Source organism: Micromys minutus (genome assembly GCF_963924665.1).
Source record: "Micromys minutus genome assembly, chromosome: 16".
NCBI lineage: Eukaryota > Metazoa > Chordata > Mammalia > Rodentia > Muridae > Micromys > Micromys minutus.
In genome coordinates, this window is record NC_137985.1 from 39,047,041 (window position 1) to 39,059,985 (window position 12,945).

General features: G+C 45.4%; 1 protein-coding gene across 4 annotated transcripts in view; it reads right to left on the reverse strand.

Moving 5' to 3' along the window:
* The window catches only part of RNF214 (ring finger protein 214), a 38,421-nt gene extending 25,478 nt beyond the window's left edge, over window positions 1-12,943 (reverse strand). The window contains exons 1-4 of one of the 4 annotated variants that reach the window (XM_080930278.1): window positions 12,747-12,943; window positions 11,223-11,336; window positions 6,536-7,046; window positions 6,021-6,080 (exon numbers count right to left, since the gene is read on the reverse strand). In XM_080930278.1, the coding sequence (XP_080786404.1) occupies window positions 6,021-6,080; window positions 6,536-7,046; window positions 11,223-11,329 (678 nt within the window). In that variant the 5' untranslated portion in view covers window positions 11,330-11,336; window positions 12,747-12,943. The other 3 variants (XM_080930279.1, XM_080930276.1, XM_080930277.1) reach the window with 3 other exon arrangements.
* Window positions 12,944-12,945: the final 2 nt, after the last annotated feature.

Sequence of the window (12,945 nt, forward strand, 5' to 3'; positions counted from 1 at the left end):
GCTGACATCTACAGGGAAGCCCATCCTCACTGCCACACGCACACACACACACACACACACACACACACACACACACACACACGTGCACACACACCTGACTGACTTCAGTCATGATGCCCAACAGTTTCTAGTCACATGAGCATACACACAGGCCAGGAGCAAGTACCAAAACTGCTTTAGAAATGACTGGCCAGCGCAGTCCAGGCGTTAGAAAAATATTCTGCTTAAGGAGAAAAAGTACAGTACAGAGTGCAAGAGAGAGGATCCTCGCACACCCCCTCCAGCCGACCTTAAAGCTGGGGCTGTGTTCAGGGCCCAGCATCAGTAAGACTAAGGTGAGCAAACCCAGGTCATTCCAGCCTGAAGGGCAAGCAGGCCCTTCCAGTGACGGCCTGAGATGGGCTTACTGGGGATCTAGGAGGGTACCAAGTAGAAGAGGGCATGGTTAGTTATCTATGCCCAATGTAGGCTGCAGAGGCACTAGCTACTAAGGTCCAGTGAGCGCCAGTCTCCAGCTAGGCTGGGTCCATAGCAATATGGCAGGGGCACGTAAGGGCCATGTGCTGGCTCAACAGGCAGGACCGATCAGCCTCTGTGACTCTCCTGTGAAATGGGCTCTGTGAGCAGGATGAGCATCAACTCCTACACCCACAGGGTCAGAGGTGGCCTTCTAAATGCACAGGACTTCAATGCTGACAGGCCAGGCCCTTTCTAGCACTGAACTGTGGTGATCATGACTGTGGGTCCCCTATGCCTAACAGCCAAAAGGAAGGCAGCTAGGCCTCCAGGAGTGACACCGTTGTAGAAGCCTGCCAGGGTTCCAGGGTTCCAGCTGGAGGGATGGCAGCTGCTGTGTGATAAGGCCAGGCTGCCCCATAGCACCTCATTTAATCCGAAGGGTGTGGGCCCGACGAGCATCATCTGCTCCCAGGTTCCGCAGGTTCTTCTCAGAGTCCTCAGGAGAGCCCAGGAAATCCTTCACATATTCCACGGTGACATCCCCTGTCGTGTCCAGCGTAGTATCCCCACTGGTAGCTGAGTCAATGGACACAGGCGAGAGAGTGGCCTCGGGTGGGTCTGTGGTGTCAGCTCGCTTGCTGTGGGCAGAGCTAGGGCTTCCTTCACAGCTCTCTGGGGCCAGAACGATGTTTCTGGTCCCATTAGCCTGGCTCAGCTTGGGCGACTCTGGAAGCCTATGGCTGGGCTGGGTGGCATTTTGGGGCCAGCTGATATCCAGAGAACAGAGTGGTTCCGTGATATTTCGAGCACTCAGGGAGAAGCGCTCAAATTCCGATGGAGAAATCAAGTAAAAGCCCTGTCCATGGCGTGTGAAGACACAGGAAGCGAAGCCGCTGATGTCCTCCTTCCGGATACAGGAGTAGTGCACCTGAGGCCTCAGACCAGGCACCGAGAAGACGTGGACATCACCCAGGTTGGTGAGGCAGGCAAGGCAGGTCTCAGCATAGTCCTCAGATATCACACTGGCAAATGTAGCCAGGGCTACCTTCCGCACACGACAGCCTTCATGGGCTGTCAGCTTGAATTTGGTCTTAGCACTCACCTTGGGTAGTGTGAACACCTTGAATTGTTCCTCAGATGCGATGAGCACAGCATGCCCACCTTGCATGTCGGGTGCCTGTGCCAGGTCCCGGGAAGCCTCATAGGGCTCAGGCAGTGGATAGCCACGACCATCCAACACAGCAATAGCCACCACAGGTGCCCGATGCATTAGCTGTACCTCCTTGCCCAGCACAGCCTCCACTGCCTGCTCAGGCCGCTTTTCACCACCTGCTGTGGCTGCATTCAGCAGTTTTTAATTGTTTGCTTTGAGAAGGGGTCTTCTATAGCTTAGCAGCCCTCATCTTATTATGTTGTCAAAGACAGTCTTAAACTTGTGATCCTCCCACCTGCACTGCCCACGTATGGCAATTACAGGTGTGTGCCACCACACCTAGTTTATGCTGTACTGGGGACTGACCAGGGCTTCCTGCATAATGGGCAAGCATTCTACCACCAAACTAAACCCCCAATCTACATCTAAGCTGTGGCTACACTGTCCAATAGCTACTAGCTGCATGTGTCTATATAACTTTAAGTTAACCAAATAGGATAAAACAGAAACACCAGGCCTTCAGGAGGCTAGCCATATTTCAAGAACTCAAAAGCCACCTGAGTCTGGTGGCTACCATACCAGAAAGCATCGATCGAGACTATGCTAAACATACTCAACACCATGCTAAGCAGGGGTGGCAACCCAGAGCATGTGTGCCAAATCCAGCCTCCGACACACACTATAGGTTGCTTCCCACAGTAACAGCAGAGTGGAACAGTTATTGTAAAGTGCATAGAATCCACAGAACATAACATGTCCTGCATGACCCTTTACTAAAAGATTCCAATCTTTGCTTTTGAGAAAAAGAGAAAAGGGGTATTTTGTTATCTAAGAGGAAAAGACAATGAGACAGAGAAAGGACAAAGCTGGACATCCACTCACAGAGTCGCTGAGAATTTGAGGCCAGCCTGAACCTAAGCCTATTTTATTTAAAACACACACACACACACACACACACACACACACACACACAATTAAAATATAAAAATTTGAGCAGGGCAATGGTAGCACATGCCTTTAATCTCAGCACTCAGGAGGCAGATGCAGGTTCTCTGAGTTTAATGCCAGCCTGTTCTACAAAGTGAGTTCCATGACAGCCAAGGCTACACAGAGAAACCCTATCTCAAACAAACAAACCAAAAAGCCTTAAAAATAAATAACTAACTAGTTAGTTAATTAACTTTTGTGGCTCAGTGGTTAAGAGCCCTTACTGCTCTTACACAGGACAGACACCAGTTTGGTTCCCAGCACCCACATAATCGCTCATAGTCATTAACTCCAGTTCTAGAGATCTAATATCTTCTTATGACCTCTTCGGTACCAGGCACAAACACACTGCACTCATATATATGCAAGCAAAAAACTCAGATACATAAAATAAACCTAAAAAAAAAAAAAAAAAAAAAAAAAAAAAAAAAAAAAAAAAAAAAACGTTAAAAAGCTGAAAAGAGAACCAACTCCTCTGGTTTCTACATACATGCTGTGACACAAGTGGACTATACCCACACACATATCATAGACACATACAATGATAATAAATAAAATTAAAACATGGGCTGGAGAGATAGCTCAATAGTTAAGACCACCAACTGCTCTTCTAGAGGTCCTGAGTTCAATTCCCAGCAACTACATGGTGGCTCACAACCATCTGTAATGGAATCTGATGCCCTCCTCTGGCGTCTGAAGAAAGCTACAGTGTACTCATATACATAAAATAAATAATTCTTTAAAAAAACATACTTTAAAAAAGACTTTTTGATCTATTCCTGGCATTTTGTGACTAAAGTTACATTCTTTACTTTTACTTCTTTTGGTATTTTAGGCAGAAGTTCTTTACATATTTCTGGCTCTTTATTTTTTAACACACACACACACACACACACACACACACTTGTGTACACAAGTGTAATATTCTTGGAGGCTAAAAGAGAGTGTCAGATCCTCTAGAGCTGGAATTACAGACAGTTGTGAGCTGTCCAATATGGCTGCTGGGAACTGTCCTCAGGTTCTGTGGAAGAGCAGTACTTTCCTTTAATCACTGAGCCCAAGAAGACTAGAGATGCTGGACCCCCGGAAGTGAAGTCACAGCAGCTATGAGGCATCACATATGATGGGACTAAACTCAGGCCTTCAGAAGATGGGGGGGGTGCTTTGATTGCCTAGCTATCTTTGCAACCCACCCCTTCCATTCTTCCTGACCTCTGCAGATGGAACTTGGGTCATTAGGCTCGAATGGCAAGTACTTTTACTTAAGCCACCTCGTTGGGCCAAGGGGACTATTTTAAGAGATGAATACCTTCTACCAAAATTTTATTTTATTTTATTTTTTTAGGATATGGCCTTTGCAACCAGGCTGATCTGGAACTCAAACTGCAGCGAAGGCTGAACTTAAACTCCTGATCCTCCAATTTCAACTTTCCAAGTGGTTTATCTAAAGTTTAGAAAGCAATAGTTCTTTGGTTCCACCCTTCCTCAGAAAACATGCCTTTTTTATTTTTTACAAACCTAAACAAGCAAGCACATAACTACCACACACACCAAGATCCTTTCTCAGAAAACAAATGTAGGTGGGAATGTAATTCAGCCAGTGGAGTGCCTGACTACCATGCACAAAACCCTGGGCTAGACCCCAGTACTGCAGGAAGGTACACATGAGGCCAGTGGCTGGATAATCCCTGGCATTCAGAGGAGAGGCAGGAGGACAGTTTGAGGCCAGCCTAGGCCTTGAGACCTTTTCTCCAAAATAAAAATAAAACTCCTCAGTACCACTCAGTCTGGTGGCTCTCACTGTAACCTCCCAACCTGTAATTTGGAAGGCTGAAGTGGCAGGATTATAGCCTCAAAGCCAGCCTGGGCTACATAAACAACAATAAAAATAAGCCAACTACCAAGGGATGGTAAAGAAAGTATCTAAGTAAGCAATGCAGACAAACAAGAACTGATAAAGGGACAGAAGCCAGAGGTTGTAACACAGTTAGAAAGTTAATTTAAGCCCAACAAAGAGTCTAGGATGTAAGGCCCAAGGAGTCAAAGCCAGTAAACTGGGAACTACTTATGGTGTACCCAAAATATTTTATTTGGTTTGCAGAGCCAGCTTCTTGAGACAGCATCTCATGTATACAGGCTGGCCTCAAACACACTACACAGTTGAAACTGGCCTTGAACTCCTAGTCTTCTAGCCTCTACTTCCCAAGTGCTAAGATTATAGGTTTGTACCACAATACCCACAGAGAATCAACTTTTAAAAGAAACAATGGAGGGGTGAATGGATTTGGGGGAAGGGGATAACATCTGAAATGTAAATGCAGAGAAAACAAATGAAAAAAAGAAAGAAAGAAACAAACAAACAAACAATGGTCGCAGCCTTGATGGTGCCAGCTTTTTAATCCCAGAACTTGTTAGACAGCAGGGGATCTCTTCAAGTTCAAGGCCAGCCTGATCTATATATCGAGTTAAAGGTTATCCAGACCCTATCTCAACAATTATTAAATGAATAAAAATTAATTTAAAAAAACCTGACAAAAATGGAGCGTATCAGAGTAAAAGTAATCAAGAAGAATACTGCTAAAAACAAAGGGATGTTTCATGTGAAAAGGTTTAAGCTTAAAAGTTAAGAAAGAGCACCTTCAACCACTACCCTTGGGAGGTAGAGGCAGGCCAATCTATGTGAGTTTGAAGCCAGCCTGGCCTAAACAATGACTTCCAGGTTAACCAAAACTATACAGTGAGGCCCTATTTCAAAAACAAAACAAAACAAAACATCTTACATTAGAAACCTCACAGCACTTGGAAGGAAGGTGAAGGCAGGAAGGTCAGAGGCTAAAGGTCACCCTCCTACATTGTGAATTCAAGGTCAGCCTAGGCTGCATGAGGCCCTGTTTCACGCAAAGTAGAAGTCCCATGTGGAGGCTCACTCCTATAATTACAGCTACAGCATGAAGGACAGCTATGAGTTCAAGGCTGGCCTGGCTACAGAACAAGACCTTTGTCAAACACAAAAAGTGATGGACGTGATGGTGCAAACTTCTAATCCCAGGATTCAGGAGCCAACACTCAAGGTCTGAGGCAAACCAGAGCTATGTCATTTGAAGGCCTATCTTCAAATAAAGAAATGAAAACAAAAAAGGACATTCTAAAAGGACGAGAAGATAGTAGTAAACAGAAAACAAGTTCCGCGACTAAACCTAAATAGGAGTGCAGCAAGAACTACAAAGTTCCTACCTTCCCTTCAGAGCAGGACTGGCACAAGAGATATTGCTAAAGTGTAACAGGCTGGGTGAGGCTGTCCATTCCCACTGTCAGGGATTTTATGGAGGAGATTTGCACTTTTCCCAACCACGATGACAATGCTTCTACATCCTGTGCTCCAATGGCTTTATGTGACAATGACATTTAAGTACCCACTTACCAGATTCTTTTCGATATCTTGGTCTGTGTTTACTTCTGAATCTGCTGTCTTAAAGTCAGTCTACAAAAAGAAGAAACAATCATATTCAGGACTTTAAGTCACTTTAACACAAACAGTTATTCTAGAGTTACTCATCTAGAGACCTGCGACAAAGAGCAAAGCAGCAATGGAGTTCTTGCAGATACTTCTGTGTAGCTTGCGGTCCCCCACCTAAGGGAAAGCGATGGATCTGAGGGAATAACTGCCTCCTGCCCATGCTAAGGCTCCACACCAATCACGTTTTCATCCAAAGAGGTTACATGGAGGTCAAAATAATTCCTGCATGTTATACGATTAGAGATTAGCTTTCTTGTTTCTGCAACAGCAGAATGAAGCCATTACATGATACTATGCAAACTGTGTGATGACTACTAGCAAAAAGATGACACAATGCAGTTTTCCACCACTTAAATGGCTCCTCCCCTCCCTTCTCCTCCCCCCAACTCCATTTTAGTAGTAGAAACATGATACTTGACCTGCACAGCAATGTTCTGAGAAAGCTTCAAGGAAGAGCTATCCTGATCATCATCCTGATCCACTCTGACTCCTTCAACCCCATTTGCGGGTGGTACTACAGGTCGGAAGTCCAAGCCTGTATCCCTGCTACCTTCCTGCAGGATGGAGGCTGCTGGGCATTTCTCTTCAGAGCAATTCCTGGAGGCAAGTTGTTTTGAGTGGCACCCTGCCTTAAGAGACTGAGCGATTGGATGGAGGCTCTCCCGGTGGCTCGAGTCCCCCTCCTCTCCTGCTGGGTTGGTCAAGTCCTTCAAATCAGACTGAGACCCACTGCCAGAAAGACAAAGGGCTGCAGCTACCAAGTTTTCTCCTAAAACTTCCTCGTGCGCTGCTGAAGTATCACCCACTGATGAACCAGGATTCTGTTCTGGATGTTCCAAATGGGCATTTCTGTTACTCTCCTTGGTTATCATTTGGCTACTTACACTTGGTGGAGACAAGTTCTTCTGTTTCTGGGCAGAGTCTTTGGGGCTATCCAAAAAAAAAAAAAAATCTGGGATGAGGTTGTAGCTCAGTGCTATATCACCTACCATGCCTCAAACCCAGAACTCTGTTACTAGCTCCTCAACACAGCCACTAGAACAAAACCAGAGGCCATAGGCCTTCTCCACCATCAGAATTTGTTTCTACCTAACAATTTCCAGGTATTCCAGCCTGGCAGGAACCTTGAAACAGTTCTAGGACTGGCCTATAGTAAGTACTTAAAAACAAGTGACCCTCAAGATCTAAAAATAAATGCCCAGTGCTAACAACTGTTGTGAATAGGAAAAACCAGCACAATGCTAGTTACAGTACTTACACGTACTAACATAGTTGTGCATATTTTCATAAATATTTAGATTTGTTTGTTTGAGACAGGGGCACACTGACTGGCCTTGAACTCAAAGATATCTACTACCTGCCTCTAGCACCAAGTACTGGGATTAAAGGTGTGCACCATCACACCTGGCAAAACATTGTTTTTATTCCAACCTCAGGTCCCACAAAGATAATTTTACTAGTCCAACAAGATGACTCACTGGGTAAGTATTTGCTGTGCAAGTCCTAATGGTTTGAATTAAGTCCTTGTAACCCACAGTGGAAAAAGTTGTCCTTGACCTACACATACACATAGACACACACACACACACTTGAATTAGAGATAATAATTGTCCTTTAAACACGTCACATAGATGTTTGAACAAAACCACTATTTGATTCAACAGTTTGCCAGAGTAGGGTATCACCTCAAGTAGTTGAGTTAAATTTCACTTTGTTTTATTTCTTTGTGATAGCATCTTAGTATGTAGTCGTGGCTGGCCTGAACATGATACTCACATGTAGCCTAGACCAGCCTTAAAACCATGGCAACCATCCTGTACCAGCATCCACACGCTCGGGATTCTAAGCATAAGCCACCATATTCAGCTTTGAAGGTATAATTTTGAATTCATTAAGTTGTCAATGGACATTTTATTCCATATTACAAACACACATATATTTATCTGGGATGGGAATTTTGTCATTTGTCAAAGACATTTAACATTTAATTTCCCTTTCACCCTAGGTCTAGGGAATGAACACAATTGGTTCACTGAGTCAGAACCAATATACTACTTTCCTTTTCTTCTCACTTTTGAGACAAGGTCTCACTGTGTAGCCCTGACTGGCCTGGCACTCATATTTAAATAGATCAGACTAGTCTTGAACTCTTAGAGACCCACCTCCCTCTACCTCCTGAGCACTAAAATTAAAGGCGGGTACTACCACATTTGGCCTATAATGCACTTTCCAGAGAACCTTAAGGCATACTTAGAATGCCCTCCAACATTCATAGCCAATCTTTCACTCACAAGTTACGTCTATGTCAAGTTAGGGGCTGGAAAGATGGCTCAGTGGTTAAGAACACTGGCTGTTCTTCCAGAGGACATAGGTTGGATTCCCAGGACCCACATGGCAGCTTATAACTGTGTTAACTGTCTAGTTTAACACCTCACACAGACATACGCAAAATGCCAATGCACACCAAGAAAAAAAATTAGCTGAGCATGGTGGCACTTGCCTTTAATCCCAGCACTCAGGAGACAGAGGCAGGAAGATCTCTGTGAGTTTAAGGCCAGCTAGGTCTACAGAGTGTGTTCCAGGACAACCAGGGATACGCAGAGAAATCCTGTCTCAAAAAAAAAAAAAAATCCAAAAAAAATGAATAAATAAAGAAAGTAAGGGTCTGTATCAAATGTCCTTGATGTCTTCCCTCCCCTGCTGCAGTGTGCACAGCAGCCTGTCAGCTCACCCTCCATGATCCCAAACCGGCACTGACTCAGGCTTCAGGTGAAGTGCTCTTCCCTCAGGACAACTATGTGTGCTAGAGAAATCTCCATAAACACTCAGTCATTTCTTTATTTATTCTTCCCCAAGACAGGTTTCTCTGTGTAGCCCAGGCTGTCCTAGAACTCACTCTGTAGACCAACCTGGCTTCAAACTCACAGATCCACCTGCCTCTGTATCCCAAGAGCTGGGACTAAAGGCATGCACCACCACAGCCTAATTTTTATTTATTTGTTTGGTGGACCAGTAAGTTTAATTAGAGTTAACACAAGAACCTGGATGAAGGGTTATTTACAGGAGGAGCAAGGCCACTGAAACAAAATGTCTTTCCCTCCCCTAGCAAACATTCAGTGATTCTTCCTGAAAGCCAACTATGGAATGGGGACAGGGAACTTTATTATAAACCTGGTCAAATACAATACCCAGGCTTAAATCCAAACTCTACAATTTACAGCCTCTAGACAAGTTACTTTATTTCTAAGGCAGAAATAGTACTGTTCATCTAACAGAGATCACTCAATAACCTGCTGTGAGCTGCTATTACTACTGCTGGTAGCGCATGGCTGCTTTTATTTAGAAAAATACAAGCAGAAATATCAAGTTATGGTAGGCATGCATTTCCCCTATTACTCATTCACTGACAAGTACCTCTCATTTTTTGTTCATGCATTTGTTTATTTATTTAGTGACAGAGTCATGTGTAATTCAGGCTGGCTTTGAACTAGGGTAACTGAATAAGACGTTGAACCCTCACATTCTCCTGCCTCCGCCCCAGAAGTGCTAGAGCTATAGGTACCATCATACTTGACTCAAAATCTCTCTTTAAAAACAAGTATCTATTGACTTCTTAAGTCAGAGTTCTTAGGTTCAAATCCTGACTCCAACAGTTTTGTAACCTTGGGCAAGTGACCAACCTCTCTGAGTCTGTTTCCTCACCTGTCATAGATGCATTAACTCCTGCCTTCTGGGACTTACATGAGGGTTGAATGTGTTAATGTGCACACAGCTGTTGGTATAGTGTTACCCATTATATTAGGTCCCAGGTCCCCAGTCAATTTAGTTCAATTCTGTACATGACAGTGTATTAGATAGTCTTAAGAGGCAAAGTTAGGTAATTAAAACCCCTGCTTTTAAGACTTTGGAGGAAAAAGTTAAGTGTGGTATCCTTCACACTTGGGAGGTGGAGACAGAAAGATTAGCCTTGGCTACCTAGTGAGTTTGAGGCCAGCCTGAGCTACAAGAGATCCTATCTTAAAAATGAACAGCAACAAAGAGTTTTGTAGCCAGTGGACTGGCTCAGTATGTGAAGGCACTAGCCTACCAAGTCTAACCACCTGACTTGGATTCTGATGAACCCACGTGCTGAAAGAAGAGAACCAATTCTGGCAGATTTTCCAATTCTCATATGAAAACTGTGACATGTATGTTACACACAAACACTAAATTTAAACACTTGAGAGGCAGAAACAGATGGATCTCTGTAAGTTCAAGGTCAGCCAGGTCTACACAGTCAGCTCCAGGTCAACCAGAGCTACATAGTAAGACCCTGTCTCATGAAGAAAAAAATTAATTAATATAATAAAAAACAAATTTGGATGGAAGAAAAAGAATAATACATTTTAATAAAGGCACAATACCATAATACACATGAAGCAGTAAGATAAATATAAATAGATACACATATAATCTGTGAGTACGTTTATGATGGCTCAGTAGATACAGGTTTTTCCACAAAAGCCTGGAAACATGAGTTTGATGCCTAGAATCCACATAATAGGAAAGTACCAACTGCACAAAGCTGTCCTCTTGGCCTTCAAATGTACACACACCTCCTCCCCCATTATGCATAAAATACAATAAGTAATACAATAAGTAACTCATGTAGAGACATGAGTATGGGCACACACAGTAGTTCATCCCCTTAATCCCAGTAATCAGGAAGCAGAGGGAGGTGGATTGCTCTGAGTTTGAGGTAAGCCTGGTCTACACAGTGAATTCTAGGCCAGCCAGAGCTACAAAGGGAGACCTTGTCTAAAAAAGGAAAGAAGAAAATGAGCATGATACATAAGAATGGTTAAATGGACGCTGAGTCGGTATAGGACAAATCAAGGAAATATATGCACTTATGATGGGTTGATACTGCCTTAGCCTAGCATGCCTACCTAGTATCAGGTGCCATGTAGGACACCATACAAATTAATTAATCTGAGGGAGTGGAAAAGCAACCTTAATCTGCAGAAGTATCACTAGAGCTCCAAAGAGGAAAGAATAGATGCTCAGAAGCCCATCTCAAAAGCCCCTTACCCAAATAAGCTTTCTCCTCAAGAGTCTGCACGTTACCTTAGACCATCTGGGAGAGATTCCTCTGACTTGGAAGCACACAAAGCAGAAGATTCCGAAGAACTCGGGGCACCGGCCCCAAGGCCAGCTACCTCAGAGGCCGCCATCTGCACTCTGGATGTTCAGAAACAAATGAAAGGGTTACAAGGCTGGAAGCTGGAAGCTTCCCTCTGTACAATGCCCACTGTGTCAGTTCCTCCAGACACCTAAGAGTACTCTGCAGGATAATAAAAAGCCACTTCCTGCCATAAGTCCCAGTCAGCACTAGACCTCAGGAGCTGTCATATGGACATAATAAACATCAGGAGTCTAAGCAAAGATTTTACTTCAGTTCTTGACAAAAATGCAGTCATTTCAAACAGATGGTAATTGGATAAGAATTTTCCAAATGGTCCACATACCTACCGTGTCTACTACCATTTATTAAAGTTGACCCTTTTGGCCCAGAATCAATATTTAAATTCTTTTTGGCTGGTGCAGTCAAAGCATTCTCTATTAATTTAAGTGATAGGGTTTTTGTGAGGTGTTTCCAAGAACAAGCCATCCTGGAACATCTCTGTGGGCTTTGAACCTGCCAGTTTTCCTTTCCTATAGATGGAAATAGCTGGTATCTGCCAGTGCCCCACTAGTTACCATTGTTACTACTTGGTTACTCCAGGAGAAAAGGGAGGTGCTGAAAACCATGGTAACTCAAGTAAGGGAACCCAAGAAGATGTTTCTTTGCATTTTTATATTTAAGAGCATTTTTTTTTTTTTTGCTGCAAAATAAAACTCAGCATTCTTTGGTGAGAAGAAAAACAAGGTGGTGAGGGTAGGCTTAGTTCACATGCCTGCTTTTATTTTGACAGCATCACATTAGTACCTCTGAACCCAGAAGAATGCACAAGAGCAGACACTGAGTCGGGGAATCAACAGTCACAGCTCAGTGCCTCAGTTTCCTCTCATAATAAAAAGCTCCTGGGTGAAAACGGGCCCTGAAACGCCATTATTGCATCTCGGATGCAAACATTCTGCTTCCAATAGGGTCGAGATCATTGCCTCCATCAGGGAACAAGGTCTGGGTCACCGATGCCCAGCGAACGAAAACCTTACGGCAAGGATCATACGTGAAACTCCCGCTGCTAGAGCCCAAAGCGAGAGGGGTGGGGGTCGCACATCTGGCTGGAGAGTCCAGTATGCCCAAGGGAATTCCGCAACCCGGTGATGGTCACCAGTCAGGCAACGACGCAGAAGGGGACAATGGGGGGAAGCTTCGCCGGGTGGTCACCGCCACTCTTCACAGGGAGCTACCGCTACGCTGGCCCTGGCACTGGCCAGCTCCACCTCCACCCCTTCCCCTCTGTCCTCACCGGCCGCCAGCCCCCGTCCCACTCCCAGGCCGGGCTCCCGCCCCCGTCCCCGCCGCCCCCTCCCCGCCCCCCGCCGCGCCCCCTGGTACCGCCGCCCCGACCCGCGCGCCGCCCCGCACACACCTCCCGCGCCGCGCCCCCGGGGAGCAAAGCGGGGGGGAGGGAAGGGACGCACCTGAGCGGGCGGAGAGGGGGAGGGGGCGGCCAAGCCTGGGGGAGGGGTCGAGCGCCGGCCCGCGCGCGGCACCTCCCACTTCCGGCGGCGCGAGCGCAGGGGGCGGAGGCCGGGGCGGTGAGAGGAGCGGCCCCGCGGGGTGCGCGGCCGCCACCGACGGCGCCCTCTGGCGGCAGGCACGGGCAGTGCCCGGACAGCC